General features: G+C 34.6%; 2 protein-coding genes across 5 annotated transcripts in view; both read right to left on the bottom strand.

The window, feature by feature from the left end:
- The window catches only part of ago3a (argonaute RISC catalytic component 3a), a 44,436-nt gene extending 24,871 nt beyond the window's left edge, over nt 1–19,565 (bottom strand). For 2 of the 4 annotated variants that reach the window (XM_058746336.1, XM_058746337.1), the window contains exons 1-3: nt 18,799–19,565; nt 2,393–2,564; nt 2,195–2,315 (exon numbers count right to left, since the gene is read on the bottom strand). In XM_058746336.1, coding sequence (XP_058602319.1) covers nt 2,195–2,315; nt 2,393–2,564; nt 18,799–18,817 — 312 coding nt within the window. In that variant the 5' untranslated portion in view covers nt 18,818–19,565. The remainder of the gene's footprint in view (nt 1–2,194; nt 2,316–2,392; nt 2,565–18,798) is intronic. The other 2 variants (XM_058746338.1, XM_058746339.1) reach the window with 1 other exon arrangement.
- Nucleotides 19,566–21,152: 1,587 nt separating this feature from the next.
- The window catches only part of ago1 (argonaute RISC component 1), a 31,762-nt gene continuing 27,017 nt past the window's right edge, over nt 21,153–25,897 (bottom strand). The window contains exons 18-20 of the mRNA XM_058746880.1: nt 25,309–25,410; nt 25,025–25,224; nt 21,153–23,539 (exon numbers count right to left, since the gene is read on the bottom strand). Of these exons, the coding sequence (XP_058602863.1) occupies nt 23,431–23,539; nt 25,025–25,224; nt 25,309–25,410 (411 nt within the window). The 3' untranslated portion in view covers nt 21,153–23,430. The remainder of the gene's footprint in view (nt 23,540–25,024; nt 25,225–25,308; nt 25,411–25,897) is intronic.

The raw sequence follows: 25,897 nt of genomic DNA, 5'->3' as shown, positions 1-25,897 counted from the left end.
GTTTTTACAATCGTGCAATTGTTGCAGAAAAGCTTACACACAGCACAAGTGTGTTTTTTTTTTTTTAACAGTAATAAAACCTTTATAGACATTTAAATGCAATAAATATAAGCAACACATTATTCAATGCTTTTTACTTTTGCATTTACTTCTAGATTTATATATTAAGTTGCTCAAGCAAGTGGCAAAATATTTAAACAATTTTTCTTATGTTATCACAAACATTTTAAATTAACTTATGACTGGTAGAAACAGTCAGTTCTGCTGCGTTTTATTTTGCATTTAAATCTTTATTACAAACAATCCTGCGGTTAATAAAGAACTTTGCTTTTCATCCCTCCACAAGTGCCATCTATTATGGCCTTTATTTATCTAAAAGTGCTCTTTTCCTTTAAAAATAGCCAAAAAGCCATATGTGTTAACTGTGAAACACAGTAGACATTAATTATATGCATTTATAGTGTAATTACTACATTTTTGTGTGTCAATCCATGTTCATATTTACCGCAAACAACACGCTGTCACTTTAATTCAGCGTGTGCAGTACAGCAAAGATAACTCGATGTGGAAACTACCGCGTGCAGTGTTCTGATCCGTTAACATGAGCGCGGAAAAAATATGCACCGCATACGCGCTGCAAACGCAGTATAATAATGTGACCCTGGCGTTATGTGTGTGCGCTTCGAGCATACAGTCTCCAGGAGAGTGCACGAGTGCTGAATGGTTAAACACTGGCAAGAATGAACAAGAAAATCAATTTATAAACTTTAGTAACTAAGAGACACTGCCTCTATTGTGCAAGTGACAATTCCTGCGTCAACTGTGCAGTGTGCAGCTCGCTTATAATGCAGACGCGATGTGATTTGAAGTCATTTACGCATTTTGAGAGGGAAAGAGAGCGAGCTCTCTTATACATTGTTTATAAAAATGTCTCACAGAAAGTTTCAAATTACTTTGAGTCATTTAATGAATAAATTCGAATTGTACCTCACCTTCAGCATTATTTTACCCGCGCTGGACAGAGATCATTCATTCATTCATTCATTCATTCATTGGTAACACTTTACAATAAGGTTCATTAGTTAAACATTAGTTAATGTATTAACTAACATGCACTAACCATGAGCAATACATGTGTTACTGTATTTACTAATCTTCGCTAACATTAGTTAATAAAAATACAGATGTTCGTTGTTAGTTCATGTTAGTTCACAGTGCATTAACTAATGTTAACAAGATTTTAATAATGTATTATTAAATGTTGAAATTAACATTAACAAAGATTAATACACGCTGTATAAGTGCAGTTCATTATTAGTTCATGTTAACTAATGTAGTTAACTAATGAACCTTATTGTAAAGTGTTACCCATTCATTCATTCATTCATTCATTCATTCATTCATTCATTCATTCACACACATCAACATTTGAAGTGAATCAAAAAAGAACGCATTTTGGTTTTAGGACAACTTTGATGAATGGTTTTGATCCACTTCAAATGTTGACTAGTGTATATATATAACTTGACGTACTAAATGAACTAAAACTAAATATACTATATTATTAAAAAACATTAAAAAACCTAATAAAAATTATACTAAAACAACACTGTAATGGTTACATCAACAGGAAATATCAATCATTTTAACTAATATATGTGACCCTGGACCACAAAACCAGTCTTAAGTGTCAATTTATGAATAAATAAGCTTTCCATTGATGTATGGTTTGTTAGGATCGGACAATATTTGGCCGAGATACAACTATTTGAAAATCTGGAATCTGAGGGTGCAAAAAAAAAAAAATCGGAATATTGAGAAAATTGGCTTTAAAGTTGTCCAAATGAAGTTCTTAGCAATGCATATTACTAATAAAAAAAATGCAGTTTTTATATATTTACGGTAAGAAATGTACAAAATATCTTCATGGAACATGATCTTTACTTAATATCCTAATGATTTTTGGCATAAAAGAAAAATTGATCATTTTGACCCATACAATGTATTTTTGGCTATTGCTACAAATATACCCCAGTATACCACTTAAGACTGGTTTTGTGGTCCAGGGTCACATATATGCAATTTGTGACAATATGCAACTGAGGAACTTTCTACAGAATGTGTCACTGGATAACAATTTGTGCACCTAAAATGTATCCTAGGTGGGCATCTCACTATGTTTGAGTTCGCTTACCCCCGCAGGCGCCACAGGCAGTGGGTTGGCGGTGTAGAGGCTTTTCTTCCCATCATAAACTGGCCTTCGATCCCCAAAGATGGTGACTTTAAAGTGCTGCACCATGGAGTCCACAACCTCCCTGCAGAGACAGCGCTCATCAGGAGGAGTCTAAAGTTGTTGGTCATCAGCTTTGATCAGTTCTCCCACACAGCCTACCTGTTCACGCGGCGTGGACACTTCTCAGGCTTGATGTCCACCTCGTACAGGTAGACATCCATCTTGGGGATCTCCACCTGGAAGCAGTTGGCCAGCAGCTTGATGGGTTTCCCCACGGTGCCATAGCCGGGCCTCCGTGGCACGGAGAACAGGGCCTGGGCCCCAACGGCTCCTGAGAGAGACAGAGCAACAAAATGTTATATACTCTTGCATTTGCACCAAACAGTAACATCACTGGCGAGGCGAGGTTCAAAACAACAACAAATGAAACTAGATGGTTCAAAGCCAAATCACTCCCACTTCATAATGAATGAATGTGTCAACACGTCGAGCGCCTGATGCAACACACATTCAGCTGACGGACATCCCGTTTCTATTTTTGTTGCACTGCTATTTCAACCTGCCTTTTATTTATAAATATCAATGTGTGTGAATTGACTAATGCTATTTTTTGCATTAGATATTTAAATATTAAAATAATTGTATTTCTTACATATTTAAAGAAAAATAAATGTAATAATTTAATATTATTATTATAGAAATGTATATAATATTATATAATGTAACAAATAATAATAATAATAATTATTATTATAATTATTTAAGTAATAACTCAATGGGTTTGAAAGTGATTGTGATTTTTCTTGTAAAATTGATTTAAATTGCAATTAAATAAAAATCAGGTTTGCTGTTATTGTAATACATTTTGTAATTACATATCAATATGACTATAAAATAATAATAACAATAATAATAATAATAATAGTTGTTTTTATTATTACTATCATCACTACTACTAAAGAAAAAAAAAGACAATAAGAAATATCACTATTGTAATATTTCATTGTAAAATAAAAATGACTGTTTAACTCAATTAGCTTCTCTTTTGTTGACAAGCCCTTTTCATTACAATAATAATATTTTTTATAACAAATACAATTATTTTAAATTATTAAAAAATACAAACATTTTCAAATATAGCAATATATTTTCAAAACTATGGCATAAAATGGCAAAAAAAAAAAAAAAAAAAAAAAAAAAAATCTGGATCCTGAAATTACATTCAATTTTAAAGTAACTTCTCAAAACAATGAATAAGACCTGTAAAAAAGTCAGTGTCAGTTCTCAAGTCAGAGCCAGTTGGCCAGTTCTGAGATTCCGCAGAAAACAGTAAAGAGACGAGGTCTGAAGAGGCTGTGTGCATACGGCAAAGGCAAAGCCACTGCTCTGAACAGACGGCTGGTGCCTACAGAGAGATGCTGAAAATTTAATACCAACTTCATGACTGAGTTTGACAGTGATTGCAGTTAATGATTCCCTGACTGTAAGACGCCCAGGGCGCACTAGCAGATTCATCGCAGACGACTTCCACTCGTGGGCCTTGTGAGAAGAAAAACATTAGAGTTCAGCAACTTTGTGGAGGAGGACGGGGAAAGAAAACACAATAAACAGAAGTGATGGTGATGCTCAATGAATCAAATGTTGCCACCCTCAGAAATGGGATTTCTTTCCCATGAGCCACTTCAGTCTATGTACAAAAGTTGTATTAAAGTGAACCTCACATCCCACACAGTTACTTCTGGCCACACATACTTCTGTTTTTGTGGACATGTCTCATCTCTCACATTCAGTAATGGGCAGAGGCTAGATCATCATTCATTTAGAGTCATTAAAAGGATGCATGCAACTGGTACCTCAATACTAAATCAATACCTTGACACAAACAGACTAATGAATTTACATGACATGAATATGCATATATCATCTGTCATGTCATTAAATGTAGCATTCAATCACTTGCTCACCAATGGATCCTCTGCATTGAATGGGTGCCGTCAGAATGAGAGTCCAAACAGCTGATAAAAACAATCACAATAATCCACTAGTAATCCACACCTCTCCAGTCCATCAATTAACATCTTGAGAAGACAAAAGCTGCATGTTTGTAAGAAACTAATCCATTAGTGCTGCAGCGATTCGAAATACATTGATTAGTATGGAATGCGTTGACACGTCGCACCTTTAGCCACGCCCATTGTGCAAACCTGCAGTTATCCCTACTAAAGACTGTTTTTCTGCCATGTTTAACACAAAACAAGACTCTAGAGTAGAAGGTAAAGGCTAGTATGGCAACATCACTTCATAAGAGTTACGTTCATAGGAGCATTTTATTATTATACGACCGTCAGAACCGCATATAGCCAAACTGACGCCTTTACATTGTCAGGATTAGGGATGGGTACCGAGAACCGGTATTTTTTTGGACCGTTACGTAATTGGGTCAATTACGATAAGCTTCAGGACAAATGATACTGTTATCGATACTTGCACAAAGTAAATAAAACACAAAAGAGAAAAATATTTTATTTTTAGTTTAATTCACCCAGAGAGATGGAGGAGGAGAAATGATTCGCGTTCATCTTAAGATCCACTGGAGCTGCCATCGTGCCGTGGGTGCACTCTCTGCACTCACTAACAAAGCATTTAAAGTCATTGTTAGTTGTTTAACTGTGTGATGGATTGGACAAGTCTCGCCTGGGCTCATTTATTTAAAAACGGGCTGTCAACTGTGAGAAAACTTCCCGGTGTTATGACGCCTCTTTGATTCTGTCTAGTGTCCTGAATGCGGTTGTGACTTCAGCTGTTCATTCATACAGATGTTTTAATCTGCTGAATAAATAAAAAATTTCAAGTCTCTCACCTGTAAGCAACTGCTGTCAGTCCCAAACAGTCACTGTGAATGAATGCAGCCATAATGTGCATTTCTATTGATTGTATTGTATCACGCACTGCCCTGTAATTCTTTCTATTTCTTTTTGCTTTCTTTTTTCTTTTATTAATTATTTATTGTTATTTTTCTTTTTATATCCTCATTTTTTATTCATCGTTATTTTCTCTATCATTTTTCTTTATTAATTATTTATTGTTATTATTTCTTTTTTTCTCTCTTTTGTTATTATTTTTCTTTGTTATTTTCTTTGTTATTATTATTATTTATTCTTTGTAAAGTATTAATTATGAGAAAACCTTTGAATAAAATATTAAAAGATTAATAGCAGAAGTTACTGTTATTATTTATTGATAGTTTAACTAAAGAATTCATCAACTGATAAGAAAATAAATGGATTAATTGAAAAATAAATCGATAGATTAGTTGACTAATCGGAAAAAATAAAATAAAAACTGATAGATTAGTCGTCAAAAATAATCGTTAGCTGCAGCCCTAAAATCCATCTATATTGCTTTATGATGTAATGCTTAATTTCTCCAAATCTGTTCAGATGAAGAAAGAAACTCATCCACATCTTGGATGGCCTAAGGGTGAGTAAATTTACAGCAAATTTTCATTTCTGGGTGAACTATTCCTTTAGTTAGAATGCATTTCCAACTATATTCTCAAAATTCCAGAACATAAACATAATATATTGTAAAGCAAGAGAATAATGACGATTCGTATTAGATATCTATATCTATATCTTTATATAACGGATGCGCAGTATACCGGTACTGGAAAAACACAGGTATATATTATATTTAAAACGGTACGATATCAATTTTGCTCATTTCGGTATTTCATACGTTGCTGTTGCACCTGTAGGTGGCAGTGCTTCCCAAATTGCTGCGCAACCGGTAAATGTGACAACAGAACAACGCGATCAATCAAACACATGAAACTATCAACGCACCCGAAATGAAGTAAAGAGAACAGTAGAAGTGAAATATGGCATTACTTTGCATACAAAACAGATGACAAAGGTGAACGAACTGACCTTCCTGCACCTGTATGCAAGCGTTGCTATAAATCATGTGCCACAGGAGGCAACCCATCAAACCTTTTTAAGCATTTGTCACTTGCTCATCCTGATCTTTTCAGAGAATTAAAAGATCGACAGGTGAGTGCGTCATTCATAAATTCAGATTTAATTCTAACTTTTATTTACAACAACTGATCAAAGCATATACAGATGTGATACAGTATGCTCAAAAGTGCATGTGTGATAAGCTAGAACCAGTGAAGTTTTGGTCACGTAATATATGCACTTGCATTTCATGCAGTCGAATATTAATTGAATTTAAAATAAGCAAGAGTTTTTCTATATTAATCTTAGTATAAATAATATGAAGGGAATGTTTCTGCTGCGCTGCCGACTGCTAATATGAAGCAGCCAAGAGAGCGAGATTTATATTTAATGCTTTTTCTTTGGCTATCCGAGTTTGAAATCTGAAAACAATCAGAGAGACAGAGAAATAATATTGTGATTTTGAATATTACTTTGACTGTTAGAATAACACTTTAAAATAAAGCAACATTTGTTGCATTAATTGCGTTACTTCAGTTGTATTTTTTTCTTCAAACTCAATCAAAATGTAACCTATGTTCCCTGTAGGTTTTTTGTTACAGTTTGATACAAAGGTATTAAGATATGAATCAGTTTTTATTATTATTTTAATAAAATTGTTTTCAATTCACGTATCTTTTGAGGCTGGTTATTTGTCACCTATGGTATCGATACCAAGGTATTACATTCTCGTATTGTACCGAAGATAGACAAATAATTCATATATAAATTAATATAAACATTTACAATTGAAAAAAATATATAAAACTTCAAAAGAAAACTTTGTTTTATATACACAGAATATTATGAAATTAAAAAGATCAAAAAATAATAATGAGTGTAATAAAGGGCACAAAATAAAAACAGCAATAAAAAAAATAAAAATTAAAAAATTCTAAGTTATAATAAGCATCTATTACACTGTGTTTGCTTAAACGGTCCAACATGTTCTGGTTCAACCAGTGGTGTAAGCTTGGAGCAGAACGACCTTTTTGTCCAAACAATGGCAGTTTTTGGTAAACCATCATTAATTTTGCAATTGCATTTGATGCTAGAAGAAATTAAATGCGTCGCCTTTAAGATGACAACCCAATGTGTCAAAATGTGTCTGGCTTCTGCAGCACCGTCTAACAAGATTCTCGTAACAAGAAGTTTACTGAAGGTTCAGTCCAGCATTATCCAGCAAACGGCCAGAGATCTGTCTGAGCTAAACGAATGTCAGGCTGAGAGTGATTCATCCCGTTTGACTCATAACCGCTGCTGAAGAGGCCAATCTTCAAAGCCGAAGAGAGCAGAGTCACGGTTAAAAAAACACTAAAAAAAAAAGAAACATTCAGAGAACCTGGCGAGGGTCAGACTGAATCATTAGCTGCTGTGTTTAATAGAGCGCAACCGCCGGCTTCCAGGAGTTAAAACCTAATAGAGAAATTGATTTTTAGCGATAACGTATAAACCTTTCAAGACAAACCTAACGTGAAGAGGCTGTGCTACAAAATAATCATTATTCATCTTGCTTTATGTTGCTGTCATTTTTATTTTCATCAAAACTAAATGTATATATACAGAATCTTTTTAAAAAAATAAATAAATTAATGTTTATTCAGCAAGGACACAATAAATTGATCAAAAGTGACAGTAAAGAAAATAAACTTTTTTTTTTTTTTTTTTTTATTAAGAATCCTGAAAAAGGTATCATGATTTCCACAAAAATATATGAAGCAGTGATTCTATTTACTTAAAAAGAAAAAAAGAAAAAAGTGACAAAATATTTTTAAAAAGAATAAAGAATGAGAATAAAACGGATTTAAAACATTAAAAAGAATAATTTTCTTTATAATGTTCGAAGCGTGAATCCATATTCAGAAAGGCACGGAAAACAAATAGCAATTGCTAACGGTTGCCTGTTACATATTCCAGTACATCAAATTTCACTTACCACATAAACAGAGTAAGGAGAGATGACTGAGGACGATGGTGAACTATTTGCAGATCCTGAGCACCACTGACAAACATCTAATCTTGTAAAATGTGTGGCAAGTACTGCCGCAGAGTACGAGCGATCGCGAATCTCGAAAGTGAAAGTGAAACTAAAAAGCGATCGTGCATTCAAAAGCAGGTCATTGGCAGGCATAATAGCAGCTCCCTCATGTCCGCAACTTTATATACAGTTTAATTACCCCATGATATAACTGCAAGAGAAAGTATTGAAATATATATTTTCCTCCCATCTCGTATTCATTCCCTTTAGGGGTTCCGTCATTTTCTTTCCAAACACGGTATTGGGATGCGGTGGATTGTGGGGAAAAAAAAAAAAAAAATCACGATGCCGGTTTAACATTGTGATGTCTATCAGCCATCGGCGAAGGACGATGGCATCGTCTATCGGCCCAACCCTATTGGATGTCGATAAATACTGAAATGTAAATAACTGAAAATGCTTTCATTAATAAAAGACAGTACATGAACATGTACCTTTTTAGCTTTGAATCAAAAGTGATTTGTCTCAGACCTTGTTTGTACGAGTGCCCAAAAAAAACGAATAGGAAAAATACTTCCGGAAGCAAGTCAGCTGCAAAACTGAGCGCTTGCTGTTGCATGGCTGCTCTGTCAGGAAGTTGAATCCTTTTTTTACCTGGTGGGCCTCTTACAGCAGACACAGGCCAGTCTGAGAGACCCCAGCCTTTCACACGCAGCCAGACGAACAGGGGGGTCTGAAACCCCAGACGACTGCGTCTTTGTCATGGAAATCTCCCTGCCTCGCGCAGACCGATAATGATTGAATTTTACGCCGAATGCGGACCCGCGGATGTCTGCACACGCTCTGCCGGACACATTTGGATTCAGACCCAGGCTTGAGGGAGTGACGGGGATCTTGGGAAATTTGTGAGCCACGCTCGGAGGGGGTGGAAGAGGAGGCAGCGAGGCCAGAGGACGCCGCTTTTCATCCTCCGCACATGCAACCACACACTGTACTCTACAAATGAGTCATTACACCACACTTCCTTGACTCTGGTCTCAGGGCAGAGCTTACTTTCCCACCGCCGCCCACTCACGAGCATACGTGCAGCGCGTGCTCGCTCACTCACTCACTACAGCGTCATCTCTGTTGAGAGGGAAACGTAGCCAAGCGCCAAGGCCGCGCAGATAAAGGAGGGAGAGAAAGCAAGAATGAAATGCGCAGAGATCAGAACAGGCTTGTTGTAAGAAATCGTCACTCATATCAGATTTTGTGCAAACTGGACGTCAAACACACCAGTCTAGTACGAGTAGAACCCTCGCAAGAAATCAAATGTTTCTTATGAACCATTAACTTGATAATAAATCCAAAATATTTTACACTTTTCATAATAACAAAAGATCAATATTTAATACAATATTTATAATAGAAAAATAATTTATATGATTATAAAATTCTCATTTTAATTTTACAGTGCAAGGGTATTATAGTAGTAATATTTCTTCATGTTAACAATAATAATAATACACTTGTACTGTAAAGTGATTTCATAATTATATAATTTTAATATTAAATTAATTCTAATAATTGTTAAATATAATTAGCAACACAGATTTTTTAAATTAATAATAATCATCATCCATTTGTTAACAGACCAACAATTTGAATAATTAATTCATTATTTATTTATTTGTTTTTACTATTATTATTGCATTCAAATTGTTTGGCTTGGTCACTGAAATAGGGTTGAAGCTCTTGCTTTTTCTCTGAAAGTGCACCTGATTGATGCATTTAACTTTAAAATGTACAAAATGTTAAACATTATTAATGTTACATTTATTTTAATTTACAATTATGCATGTTTACTTGAGCACTTGATACATACTCAGATCTCCAATAACACAATATGAACCTAACCTAAGTATTTGCCTACATATCACTAGTCACGGTTAGAGGTCACTATGTTCTGAAAACATTAGTTCGTCGGAAATTGCCCTGTAATTTCAGCATCCCGTCATCAAAATGCCTGTCAAATTTGGGCAGAGACAGTCTGCTTTTGGCATGCTACGAACCCAAAAAGCTTGATTTATTTGCATGCCAACAAATAAGACAAAAATCACCTGATATAAAAATAAAAAAAGCCCACAACATCATAATAAGAGTGGAGAAAGCTGCCTGGGAGAGGTGGGCCGTGGAGCGATTAAATTACTCCAATCTCTGCTCCTTACTGCTGCCAAAAGCATCGCTGTCCTCAGGTGACCCATAAACAGGGACTAAAGCGGGCAAGAAGCGAGCACACAGTGACCATAGAGACAGTCATTATGGCATCAGATGCAGCCTGTAATTTTAGAAGGACAACGATAAACCAAGAAATAAACGAAAAAAATATTAATATCCCTAAAAGGTGAGTGTGATTAAGACCAATTCATCATTCTGAGCTGCTCTGGTGCAGGCGGTTCCTCTGAATCATTAATGCAAGAGCTCATTCACACTGTGCTGAAAGCTGCGAGCTCCTACAGCAACAGCAGTGGCTGGCTGTTTGCACAGTAACACCGCGTCTACGCTAGAAACGACCAGCGGCGCTGGAAGCTGGAAGCACGTCATCTCTACAACAAATAACCAGATGAATCAGCTGTGAGCTCAGGGCTGAAATTCAGCATCAGTAAAATCCCCAAAAATAAAAAATAAACTGACAATTGTTTTCTGCACAAATATTCAATGACGCTTACTACTAAATCTCTAGCTTTCATTAAAGGCTCATTTAAAAATAAATATTAATGTTAAATATTATATTAAATAAATAATATTAAAAATAAATATTAACAATTGGACTGATATTGGCTGATCACTGTGTTAAAATATTGGTTATTCATATAAGCCTCAAATGCACCTCTAATGGAGAAGTTTCCTACATTTACCCAAGAGAAATTGTGACAAAAGAGCTGTTAGCTAAAACTATGAAAAATTGCTTTTGGGAATTGAAATAAATATTAAATATAAATTAAATTACAATAAAAATAAAGCTATATAGAAATATTTTAAAAACTACAAATAAATAAATACAAAACTATATTACTAAAACAAATTAAAATGAAAACCGAAAATATATAAAAAAAAAAAAAACTAAATTTAGTAAAATTACTAAAAGCTAAAATAAAGAGTTATATGGTTATACAATACAAAAGCACATAAAATTACTAAAATGTAAACACTTTAAAATTAAAATTTAAAAAGAAAGAAAGAAAGCAACTAACTAAAATAAGTACTAAAATTAGAAGTGAAATGAAAATAAATGAACACTGAAAAAAAAAAAGACAACAGCACATGAAATTAGTAAACTCAAATTAAAATACAAATCTGAAAACATTTAAAAAACAAATGAACATTTAAATGTTGCCTATAACTAACTGAACTAAACTAACATTAGTGCTAAAATTACTAAAAATAAAACTGAAATGAAAGCATTACAGAAATATATTGAGAAACTAAAAATAATACTAAAACAACACTAACCCTAAGCATGAGAAATTTTAACTGTTTTACTTTGATTATAAAAATTAAAAAAAAAAAAAACACGTTGCAAAGGTTGCCAGGAGAAATTCACAACTAACTACACTAACTGCTGACCAGCCAATCTGGTCAGTTTCCAGACATCCAGCGATAAATGCAGTACTGTATTCTGAGCTCTCTACCTCTCTAGCACACTACAGCAAATACACACACACACACACACACACACACACACACACAATACAGCTGTTGTGAGTCTAATCCACAGAGGCTTGGGTTGTGGGAACGGGCCGAGAGCTCGGCGGTACGACACAATGGCGTCAGTCACGGCACTGGGTTCAGACGCACAGAGTGACAGAACAGCATGGGAAGTTGGAGCGTGTGTGTCCATGCGTGTGTACAGTTGGCAAACCGGCCGACACAGTAACTCAGGTGGCAGCCATCAAACAGCTCCTGCTAAGGTAAAGATGTAACCTTTGAAAGATACAGTAATCCGGAGATGGAGATAAGAGCGAAAGCAGAGGCCAGTTTTTTTGCATGGTCTGTCTGAACTACACAGCTGTAGGGCTGGGCACTACAACTAAAAAATATGAAATATTATTCTCATTATCTGCTCTGAATAGGCTTAAATGTTGATTTATGTGATTGTTTGCAATCAACATTTTGACCAATTCTAGTTCTAGAAACAATTATAGTTCATTCAGATTCTGATCTCTCTTTTTAAGATGGAAGATTCTTTTAGTACAGTTGTAAAAAATGCTATGCTTACTGCATTGCCAAATAATGAGATCATTTAAGATTAGAACAGATACAACAAATCAGAAATAAATGTAATACAATCCCTCCCATTCAAAAAGACTTACAATGTCTCTTATAGGTGGCATGAAAGCACCAAGTTAATCATGTTATATATTTCAATCAGTTGTATAAAATACCTCAGATTACTCAAAATGTGCAGAGTCCTGTCATAAAAAAAATGGATTTTACAGTGAAATGTTACAGAATTTGGCAAATCTTTGAATACTAAAAGGATACGTTTAGTTGTGAAGAAATTATTTTCATTTCATTATTACAAAACATTGATTAAACTGGTACAGTTCTATAAATTCTAGCACCATTTTTGATGATAAATTAATTAAATCAGAAAATATGGAATTCAGAAAAATGACAAACAACTCAGAATTTCAGGAGTAAAATTATTTCATAAACCCTAATATTATTTTTTATAAAGTTTAATAAGTTCTAATGACTAGAATGATCGAAAGTTTTTCTTTTTAAAAAAGGAAAATTGTAACTTTTTCCCTCACATTTCTGCCTTTTTTTTTTTTTTTTTTACAATTTTGAAAATAAATTCTTCATCTAAAATAAATAGATTAACAAAAAACAATAAAAAAAAAAAAAAATGATATAAATCACAATTGCAAGAAAGTAAGTTCTTAAGTTCGAATTGTGCCATATAAACTTAGAACTGCAAGAAAAAAAAGAATTGAGAGAGAAATTTTTAACCCTTCAAACAAACTTCAATAGACTGTTTTTTAATTATTAAAATTAATTCAATTCCAAATTTAATCTAATGTGGAAAACAGAATTTGGGAGGAAATAAAACAGATTTCATAAAAAAATAATATATATATATATATATATATATATATATATATATATATATATATATATATATATATATATATATATATAGAGAGAGAGAGTGATACAAACCACCAGTTTTACAAAAAAAAAAAAACACTGAGCATTAAGTAATATAAAGTAGTAACAGCAAATCATTTAAAAAACAAACATGATGAAAGCAATAACCCGCAGTTTAGTATAAGACAGTCAAATTAATTCAATAATTAACCACTCCAACTACTTTAAAATAGTTTTTGATTCACTTAAAATAACTAACTCAGAATCAACAGCTACGATAAGGACACCATGGACGTTGGCAAAGCAGGGGTGTTGGGGTTCTGCAGGGACAGACGCTGGCCAATATTTGCCAAGGTACATGGCAGAGGAAAACAGCCTGAACCCTGACCACACCAAGAGTGCTTCTGATGAATAAGATCCATTCTGGGTTGAGATTCCACCACAGCGAGGTGAAAGGCGCCCTGTGTAGTTAACAGGCTTAATTTGCTACAAGCACAGCGTGAAACAGACAAATTATCAAGCAGAAAAGAAGCAATTAAGCAAAGGCATCTGAAAAGTCATCTGAACCAGATAGGAGACTCCGAGGTCTAGCCTAGGTCAAGCTTCGTCCCTTTCTCTCCTCTTACGGTATAAACTCCCTCCTCAGAGCCTCTTTGCTTTCCCCCAACTAACCTTCAAAGAAAAAAAAGGCCCTAAAAGCCATAGCGGGCCCCATGCACACAGAGATTGCTAAGCCTCCATACGCAACTGCCATGAAAACGTTCCCCAGGCTGACAACCCACTCCAGAGGGCCCTAAAACCTCTTCTTCATCCATCTTTTTCTACTTAATTTACAGCCTGCACACTGCAAGACAATGAATTGCAGTGTCTCAGCAGTGAAAATGAAAGGGACCACATTCTTGGGCTATGATGGGTCATAGTGACTGTGCAGTGCACGTGGTGAACAGGGCTGGCCAATACAAAACAATGCAATATCATGAGCATCCAATGATTGCTTTTTAATTGGCTATAGGTCTCTTAAAAATTTGATTTGCACGGATTATTTTTAAGGGCACAATAAATAGCAATATTTAAAAGCATAAGCAGAACAATAAATACATTTTGGTTATTAATTGCTCTATTTATGCTTTTTCACACAATGACAACAAAATCATTCATCAGTTCTGAAGATAAACAGCTTACTTTACAAGACTAAAACTGCACTGAATAACAAGTGTGAAATTTTTAAAATGCAAGAAACCCTTTTGAATAAGTTACTTTTAAAAACTGATAACCAGTGTTAATTTAAGGGAAAACTGTTCAAAATGATTTTTTTAATTGTTTTTAAATACAGACTTTTTAACTGTAAATTTTTAACTGCATTAAATATTTTCAATTTAACTGGATGCAGTTAAAGTCTAGATAAAATTATGTATCAAAATCACTCTTTTAAACAGAACAATAAATACATTTTGGGTTTTCATTGTTCCATTTATGCTTAATTTCACACAATAACAACAAAATTACCTGCTTTACAAGAGTAATACTGCATTGAATAATAGTAAAATGTGAAAAACATTATGCAAGATACAATTCTGAAATAAGTTACTTTTAAAAATTAATAGCCTAACTAATGTTCATTTAGGGAGAAAAATGTTTAAAACATGCTTCATTTTTAACTAGACTTTTTACTACGTTTTTCATAACTGCATTAAATATTTCCAATCTTGACTACAAAGTTCAATTGAAATTGTGGTTTAAAATCACCCTAATAAATACATTTTGATAATTAACCAACATCATTAATCAATAACCTCTGAAGATGAACAGCTTGCTTTACAAAACTATAATAAAGTATTAAAAAAAAAAAAAAAAGTGAATATCTGAATATAAAAGCTTAACTGATAACTAATGTTTAATTTAGGGGAAAACTGTTTAAAACGCTTATTTTGATTTTTTTTTTTTTTTTTTTAACTAGACTTTATACTGTGTTTTTACATAACTGCAATAAGCATTTGCAATTTGGTTGAAATGATTCAAAATCTCCCTCTTAAGCCATTTAAGAGCAAATATAAATATATACATTTATAGACATTGACAGACAGCGCTGGCTGCCCCCTTTGTTTAAGGCAAACTGCACTCACCATAGAAACCACACATAGCATGTCATCAGATTATGGGCAATGGGAGGAGATCGAGGGGCTTTTGTTGAAACAAAGGACGTAACTCTTCCTCTGCTTTGGCACTGCCATCAAACAAACAGCGGCAATCAAAAGTCAATGCAGCACGCTGTGGCACAACAGCACAACTACTGGGAAAAACTGGGCACTTTGATCATTAAGTGACTTCATGCTCTCGAAAGGTTCGAAAAACAATTTATGTAACTTGCGCGGGAAAACAACATTTTGGCCTGTACCCACCCACCTGTAGCACTACCTCGAAATCAACGGGGGCTTCCCCTCAACAGGGGCTCTTCTTAGATTGGTGACAGGAAACATCTGGTGTTATTAAACACCTTGAGTCATGCCATTTTTAGCATCAAACCTAATAAAACCATGCAGGTTAGGTCTCTTCACGGTCACTGGCCACTTAGTTCCCACAGCACAGACTCACAGGGACAGAATCACAGTATCCAGTTAATGACAGAATTCATTCGGAAAAAGAAAAAGATACCACCTTAATAAACTGTTGTTAAATTGTATCATTTTTTATGATTTCAATTCATTAGACATGCTTTTTGAGTGATAACATTTTATTTAACCATTAAAACAGAATCCAGAAAAATCCAAATGGGAAAAAAAGATTGAATTTAGAGAAAAAAATTCAATGGAATTTGTGAGAATTTTTTTTAAAAATTCATAGGGCCCTAAAATTAATATTTTGTTACTTTTTAATAAATTATTGTTAAATTGTATACGTTTCACGATTTCAATTATTAGACATGCTTTTTGATGAATAATATTTAATTTAACCATTTAAGTGAATCCAGAAAATGGAAAAACAATTTGGGAAGAATAAATCAGATTTCATAGGGCTCTTTAGGCTGCCAATTATGTTGAAAACTACTCGGGGGCAAAAACAACCAAACAACAACAAAAAAAAAACGTGTCAATCAACCACTGTACCCTAAAGGCACATTATTTTATACAATCTTGAAAAAGCCTCATTTCTCAGCAATAGTACAGAACCATTGAACATGTTCTAAGGGAAAATCCAATGTGTAAGATAGCCTTTCTTCACAAAGCCCCTTCAGATGGGGGTATTCCATAGGTGACACAATGCAGACCCCTGAAATATCACCTTAGTCAACACAGAACAAATATCATTCAAGAAAACAGCCACAAGCAAAAGGGAATACACAACTTTAGAGAAGTGCACTTAAAAATGGGAAATTTGCCTGCGATGAACTCCTGACCTTGATGTCAGTGAGGTTACGAGAGGTCACTCGTCTGACCTGATTCTAACCCACTTACTGCTGGTTACTTGAGGCAAACCACCCCCATCATGTCTGACCAGTGCTTCATCACATCACAAAATGACTCATAGTCAGCCTTTAAAAAGCCCACGATGAGGCACAATGAGATAATTGCTCTGATCTAAACCACACTACAAGACATGTACCAAGAACAGTACAAACATGAACTCAGTATTTCACAGAAACGCTTGACTATGGTACAGTCAAGCAGTCCTAATGAGATTTCTAGTGGAAAAGTTTTTGAGACACATCCTGGCTTTTCACAACCAACAGGATTATGTTAGTGTCTGATGACCTTATTACCTTAAAATCAATTACTTCACTAGTTGACACAATAATGGCTGAATAATCATTAGGACGTAATTAAAACATTTTTAATCACAATTAAAACACAATATATGAATTCTTGTTTTATAAAAGGTGAAGTTATTATCCAAATAACACATTAAATACATTTCTGAAAAATAGTTTTAAGTTAAAGGCAAAAATACCAGTCAAAATGATTATTGTTCTACCCCTGGTAAATGGGTTTCCACATTTTTTAAACAATGAATTTCCATCCGAGTCAAATTCACACGGAATTACTAATGAATCATTCAGACCAATTTGTGAATCGATTTGACAAAACAAGAGACACAAAATAGCACAATTAGACCGCACTATGGCTTGACATCTACACTGAAACATGAAATAATTTAAAGTAGATGATAAATAGAAAAAAATATTCACAATCGCTATAAAAAGTCCAAGATTTGATCCATTTTCATGACATTTCCAGGCCTGTAAAACACAGTTTTGAAATTCCCAGATATCTCTAGGTTTTCCATGGGGACTCAATAATACTTCTAGCATAAATAAGTGTCAAAAATAGGTTTGAAAGGTTTTAAATAAACATGATGTTCACAACAAAGGCAAAGTTGTGAGAGTTTGTGGTTGTCTTTGCTTATAAATGTCAGATACAGATGCTGGTTTAATAGTGCAATTAAGTTTGCTTAAAAACAGCACAAACACCTGCTCAACCATAACGATGCTCAGCATATATAACATTACATGTATTGTAACATAATACATGTCAAAATACAAATGTGTCCCTGGACCACAAAACCAGTTTTAAGTAGCACAGGTATATTTGTAGCAATAGCCAATACATAGTATGGGTCAAAATTATCGATTTTTCTTTTATGCCAAAAATCATTAGGATATTAAGTAAAGATCATGTTCCATGAAGATATTTTGTAAATTTCCTACCGTAAATATATCAAGACTTAATTTTTATTTAGTAATATGCATTGCCAAGAACTTCATTTGGACAACTTTGAAGGCGATTTTCTCAATATTTAGATTTTTTTGCATTCCATTTTATGTTTGTTTATCATTAATTTTGCTTGAGAATAAATCCTTATTTTATACAAGGTCAAGTTATTACCCAAATAACACATTAAATAAATTTCTTATAAATTGTTTTAAGTTAAAGGTAAATATTCTGGTCAAACCGATTATTGTTCAAAATGGGTTTCCACACATTTTAAACTATGAAATTCACACCGAATTTCTAATTATTCATTCAGACCAATTTGTGAATCGCTTTGACAAAACAAGAGACACAAAACAGCATAACTAGACCTCACAAAAATCATTAGGATATTAAGGAAAGATCATGTTTCATGAAGATATTTTGTAAATATCCTAGTCAAAACTTAATTTTTGATTAGTAATATGCATTGCTAAGAACTTCATTTGGACAACTTTAAAGGCGATTTTCTCAATATTTCGATTTTTTTCACCCTCAGATTACAGATTTTCAAATAGTTGTATCTTAAGCAAATATTGTCCTATCTTATCAAACCATACATCAATGGAAAGCTTATTTATCCAGCTCAAATAAATTGTCCATTATGACTGGTTTTATGGTCCAGGGTCACAAATATGTATCCATTCAATCCTTCATCATGACGCTGCAAACAGCCAGATGTGCGCAAAAGAACCAACACTATATACACACCTGTAGTTCCGATTTCCATTCATGAGGTCTCTGTCCGGTTCCGTCCCCGGCTCGCAGTAGACGAACTTCACAAACTCTACGGTTCCGTTAACCCAATGTGAGCGTCTCCTCCCGGTTTTAGGGCTCCTAATCCAGCGTCCCAGAAGCTCGTATATCAGAGGAGAGGGGGAGGTTCGGTGCCTCCGTATGTGGCTCGAACTATCCGGTCTGGATTTTCAGGTTCGGTTGACAGATTGACGTGACGGCCAGTTAGCCAGCCAGCTAAGACGAGAAGTTCCCCTGAATACAGTCCCGAACCGCTGTTTCTGTGACGGCGACGCCTTCAGAAACGCGTCTTTGGAAATACTGAGGCGGTTTGTTGAGGTGTTATGACGTTATAGCGAGTAAAAGTCAACTTATGTCGCCTCCGCTCTTCGACACAGCTAGCCTGCTACTGCTAGTGGCCAGGCTAACCAGCTAAGCTACATTCCCATCTGTGAGGGGAAAAATCCGCGAAAGTCCCCGATCCTCCATGAATTCCGTCCTCGGAGCTCGAGGCTTTTCGATGGCGCGTACTCCCTTCGTTTTACGCCGGCGGTGACACGAAATAAGTTGGGAGCTGAACTCTCTCGCAGGGTTTCTCTGACACTCAGAGCCTCTGCGAGACTCGCTTCAGCTAAATATGGAGCGTCTGATCCTCCGCGAGCGAGACGCACGGACCTGCCGCGAGAGCCGCGCGCTGATTGGTTGCGAGGGGAAGCGCGAGCACGCGAGGGAAGGGACGGGGTTTGAGGCAGCCTCATCACCATCATCATCATCAACTTATTAGGCCTCATTCATTTTCGCAAAACCATTCAATTCTATCCATCCATCCATCCATCCATGATCTATCCACCAGCTAACAAAATTTTGTTCTAAGAACGTTTTGTTTACGTTCCTATTAAGTTATGAAAACGTTATTTCTGAATGTTCTCCGAACGTTCTAAACGTCCAGTTTTTTATTTTATTTTTTATTTTAATGTTCCTTATAGCCTACAAACGTTAAGAACATTACACTTTATCATTTTGCAAATGTTATGGGAACGTTACTTTTGAGATGTCTCTGAACATTCTGAAACATTTCAAAAATGTCAAACAAACTTTTAATTACCAGACTTTTAATGAACAGCCTATCTATCAACTAGCAAAATTTTGCTCTAAGAACGTTTTGATAAAGTTGTCAATAAGTAATAAAAACATAATTTCTGAATGTTCTCTGAACGTTCTAAACGTCCAGTTTAAAAAAAAAAAAAAATAGTTTCTTGGTTATACAATTGTTAATTGAACATTCTATTTTATCATTTTGCAAACATTATGGGATGTTACTTTTGTTACTTGTTACTTTTGAATGTTAATGCTACTTTTGTTACTAATGTTACTTTTGAAATGTCTCTGAACATTCTAAAACATAAAAAAAAATGTCAGACAAACGTTCAACTAAAATGTTTCATGAACAATGTATGAATAATATTTTGTGCTAATGTTTTGAGAACATTATTAAAGACCAACATTAACTTTAATAATAAACATTCTATTAATGTTACTGTTTGTTCATAACTTTGAGAGAACTTTGCCAAAATGTTATCTAAAGTTCCTAATATTTTCCTTGTTAGCTGGGTATCTATCTATCTATCAAAAACATTTCTGAGAATGTTTTGCTAATGTTCCCATTAAGTCATAAAAACGTTATTTCAAAATTTTCTCTGAACATTGTGCTCAGTTTTTTAAAAATGTTTAAAAAAAAAAAATTCTTGGTTATACAAACGTAATCTTAACCCATTCAATAAACCAGAAAAGATGATAAGAGTGATTTTACTTATTAGGCCTCATAAAATCCTTCGTAAAACCATTCTTAAATAAACTGTAGCATTCAATTCAGTGCAGTAACTTGTGCAAGAATGAATACTGATAACATGATTTATGGTGTTACGGTATGAATTATGGTATTCATTTAATAAAACAGAATATATGATAAGAATGATTTTACAAAGGATGCGTGAAAATGCGATTGATTAAAGTCAACATGAAATCATAATTGAATCACTTTCCTGGTCTAATGAAGCATGCATTAATCGGTGCATGTTATTCCAAAGAAAAACATTGTCATTTATCAACATTTAAAAACTTGCTTTTTCAATTTGAAATCTGGTTTCTGTTCGAAATGGATGTAAATGTGTTGTAAATGCATGCTACATCAATAGAATTAGATGTATGAATAACAAAAGACTGTCATTGCAAAAAGAAGTAAATAATGAAATACAGTTGTATATTTCAACTCCATTCCCCCTCAAATCTGAGAACAGGACTCAACACAGTATTTAATAAAAAACAACTTTTATTTTCTTTAAAAAATAATCGTCCCGAACAAAGTCCTCTCACTATTACATACAGAGCCAAAATGACTTATGTGTTCATTCATTGAATCTACTGGGAAGTGCTATGATACGGACTGTTCTTTATCAGTGGCTTAATATTGCTTAAACATTGAGGTCGGGTGAAGTTCACTCTCCAATTACGCCGTCACGCACCTCCATCTTCTTCATCACCCATGAGGTGCTGTGGCTTCTGAGAGTCAAGTACTGCATCAGAATATTTAGTCTAGGACAGACCGGATCAATATTGTACAGCGGGCATCAATAAAAATCACCTCGTTGGCTTGGTAAAACCTAATATATAAAGGCATGTCTTTGTATACATTTCATAAACGCAAGTTAAAATAACACATGGTCAACCGTTACATTAAAATCCCTTTGAATTTCAACAAACCGTTTTTAGGTGCTTTGAGGAGAGTCTTTCAACAACACCACCTTGTGGAGACTCTTAGCCACTTTTTATAGCAGTAAAAGGTTTCTTTAAAGGGAAAGTTCACCAAAAAATGAAAACTCTGTCATTATTTATTCATCCTATGAAGTGTTATTTGTATGCAGCTGTGGGAGGAAAGAAAAAAAAAGAAAAAAATCCAGATTCGTAATGACAGCTTTTTCATTTTAAGGCAAACGGGTGAGAAAGTATGGCATCAAATGTTAGTACGGGCTCAGTCTTAATATGATCACTAAGAGGCTCCAGTTACAACACCAACTCAGTTTAAACATGCATTTCATACATCCACCGTATGACATGATTACATGGCATAATGCTCCTCTAACCTGCGGAAAAGGCGTTTTCCGTCATGCCCACATGCTCGCTGCACCGATGGGCGTCAGGCGAGGGCAAAAGGTGCAATGATACTGGCAAGTGTTAAATGTGCTTGTTGGGAAGGGAATGTGGCAGTGTTACCAACGGCACGTTTGAAAACAATGCAGAACCGCTACGATGTGTGGCGATGCGACCCAACGGCCTTTGTGAGCCTGTGTGGGAGAGAGGACAGGCTCACTATATACAAACAGCTATTCCTGCATCTCATTCTCTTCAATCATCTTAATGACTGCTCTCAGTGACCTTGTATTGCTTCGTGTACAGAGGCCAGTGGAAGGAACAGTTTAAAGGAAAAGTTCACCCAAAAATGTAAAAAAAAAAACAAACAAAAAAAAAATTCACAAAGGGTGGATGGTAATTTATACTGCCGTAAAAATACTGTATTCCAAGTCTTCTGAATTCACATGATTAAGTGATTATTAACTGATTCTGGTCTCCATTGCAGCTCTCAATCTCATTTACAGTCTTATTTAAAACACAAAAAGCAAAAAAAGTGAATAACAACTAAAATTTGGGTCTTTTTCTTATGCAAATCTAAAATATGACTTCCATAATATGACACTCACATGGAGCTTCACAGTATAAATCACCATCTATTTAGTGCTGCATTGAAAACAGCTCATTCTGTTTCATGGGAGAATTGTTTTTTTTTTTAAATCATCATTCTTGGGTGAACTATTCCTGTAAGTTCAGGAAGATTTGTGTGCACTGGAAGTAAAAAAAAAAGTGAGCAAAATCATCCTTTTCAAGTGCAGTAAACTGCACGTTTCACAGACGAGGGCCCTTTGTCACCGGTTGGCATGGCGTTTGGCTGGTGCATAATGCTGGTTTCGGTGTTATGCTGATGTGAGAGTGCAAATGCATCGATGCACTCAGTGGTCCATCTATCGTTACGCTAATTCGGCCACTCTCTTAACTAACGGCGAGTCTAAAATCGATCCGAGACACCTGCGTCTGCGGCTTCTGCTACAGTCGATCACTGCCTGCGCTTCTTCTGGGCTCGCGGTGCCTTTCGACTAAAACTAAGTGCTAATGTACCATGTCATTCACAAAAATAAAACATTTAAAAAGAAACTTTCACGACAATAAAAATAATGCCAAAGGAAGTAACAACGATTCCTCCACTTCGGGCGTTTGAACTCTGGCGTCAGGTTAAGAGGCAGCTTTGTGGTGGCATACAAAACGACAGCTTCGTCTGCGTTCCTTCCCTCCGTATTGCATACATACATACATGTGGGAGTGCGAAAGTAGCATACAATAATACACAATTAAATAATAATAAAAAAAAAAAAAAAAAAAAAGCATAGTTCAGCCAGATTCAACGAAACAAAGTGTGAGACTCCATGTTGGGTTCTGTGGGCTTTGTGGGACAGGTAGCACCCGGTGAACTGGCTCGAGGGGTGTGTGGCAAAGGTTTGCTTAGGCAAAGTACATGGTCCTCAGGGTGTCGTGGTGAATCTGCACCGCTTTGGCCAGAGCCTGGGGATCCCGACCGTTACTCTGTCCGGAGACGTGACTGCCCTCCCCGCTACAAACACAGAGACCAGATAACGAATGACTTCAAAACTGATATTACATGCATTAGAGTATCAAAAGTGGAAGTATAGTCACTTATAATGTTAGATTCAAATATTTCAATTAAAATGTATCACGGTTTCCACAAAAATATTGAGCAGCACAACTGTTTTCAACATTGATAATAATCAGAAATGTTTCTTGAGCAGCAAATTAGAATGATTTCTGAAGGATCATGTGACACTGAAGATTGGAGGAATGATGCTGAAAATTCAGCTTTGATCACAGGAATAAATTACATTTTACAACAAATTCAAATAGAAAAAAGTAAATTTAAATTGTAATAATATTTCACAATTTTACTGTATTTTTGATCAAATAAATACAAAGCAAAAAAAGAAAAAAGGTCTGTTCTAAAACCTAGTGAGCTGACTACCTTTTTTGGCATTGTTTCATCTTATTTATGCATTCTTGTCTTTTCTTCTTTTTTGTTTTTAGCACATTTTAAATATCTATCTATCTATCTATCTATCTATCTATCTATCTATCTATCTATATCTATCTATCTATTTTTTTTTTTTTACATTGCCATGCATGTTTTACGGTTATTTAAAAAAAAAAAAAAAAAAAAATCCCTTTTATGTAAAACACTTGAATTACCATTGTTTATTAAATGTACTATATTAATACATTTGAAAGCGTGTACTCTTGCCTTGCTTAGGCTTTATAGGCGTGTTCTAGATACAAGGGATTTTTTTTTTTTAAATCTCAATGAAAACTATAAGAATTACATGTCTCCTTTCAGAAAAGGCAATCCCAGAATGCACTGCAAAAAGCTCAGTAAATAAATATAAATGACATATAAAGTGAAAGAAATGTTGATTATAAACAATTAATATTTATTCAATACTGAAAGTATTCAATATATCTCAATCAGTATTATAATATTAGTATTGCAAATTGCAGTGTAAAATAAAATATTTATTAGGCCTATCATTATTTTACAGGACAATTGTAATTTACAATTTATAAAAATTGGAATTTAAACAACAACAATAAATAATATTATATAATAATAATAATAAGCCCAATATATGTGCATGTCTATAAATAAATAATAAAAAATAAATAAAATAAAACTCTTAATAAAAATTAATTTGAATAATTGCATGTCATGTGACCATTAACCAAAATCAGAGAAGCATAAACATGCAACAGTGTCGTTAAATTATTGAAATATCAACCTACAATTTTAGAGGATACTTCAAATAAATATTTTATGTCTAAAGGGTTTGGCTGACAAAAATGTTGGGAACTCCTGATGTAGTAGATATGTAGAAGCAGGTCAGTGGAAAGGAACATCACTTTAGGATGTAGTTTTCTATGTAGGCAGCAAGGCAACTTGCAAGGTTTTGGAACAGAGCTACAGTATTATTGTTAAATAGCTAATGCATTTTAGTAACATTTAAACTACAAATGCTCATGATCTTGGCCTCACCTGTCATGCTCTTTATCCACCAGATGGTATCGGGCACGGAAAGCCACGAGTCTGGCGTAGTACGCAGGCGCTGGGATGGAGACGGAGCGGGTGCAGCGCACATATGTGTGGCACAGCTGGTAGGTGAGAATCTGCAGCTCGTCAGCCGTAAAGCGATTGTCGTCCCACAGGACGTAGTAGTGTGAGGGTCGGCTGGTGCCCTGAGACGAGGACCACAGAACGTCACACCACAATCACAGGCACACGGCCACGAATGAATGTTTGTGCTGAGTCTGTGAGCTCACCTGAATACCTGCATGACTGCACAGGTAGAAATCAAACTCGAACGGATGTGTGATGCTGGTGTCGACCGTAGTTCCTGCTGGAATGTTCCCACTCTTCCCGATCTGAGCAAAACCACATGGATTAGAATCACGGTTGCTAAATTAACCTAAACTTTATACATACATTACATACACACATAATATGAAAAATCCAGATAGTTGAACTGGACATTTCAGCTATTGAATTACATGTACATTTTTTTGTTTTTAATTAAATGTTTATTTTTTGTTTAAAGTATTAATTTAAACAATTTTTACTTTTTAATTTATTTTAAATTTAGCATTTATTTAAGCTATTTTAAATTTCAACATTTCTCATTTTGTTTACAATAAGCTCAAGTACTAAAATACCTCAAACTAAAACTAAAACCATAAAAAACATTATAAAATAAAATAATAAACAAACTTAAAGTAGTTTTAAAAATCTGTTCTATTTTAGCTAGTTGTGAAGACAACAATTCTCATCTTTGTTTAGTTTAAGTTAAAACTTAAATAAATATTATGTAGACATACAAAACGAATAAAATGGCAAAACACAACAAAAATACAA

This window comes from Onychostoma macrolepis, chromosome 16, assembly GCF_012432095.1.
Source record: "Onychostoma macrolepis isolate SWU-2019 chromosome 16, ASM1243209v1, whole genome shotgun sequence".
Lineage (NCBI taxonomy): Eukaryota > Metazoa > Chordata > Actinopteri > Cypriniformes > Cyprinidae > Onychostoma > Onychostoma macrolepis.
This window is presented reverse-complemented; position numbering and strand designations above follow the sequence as displayed.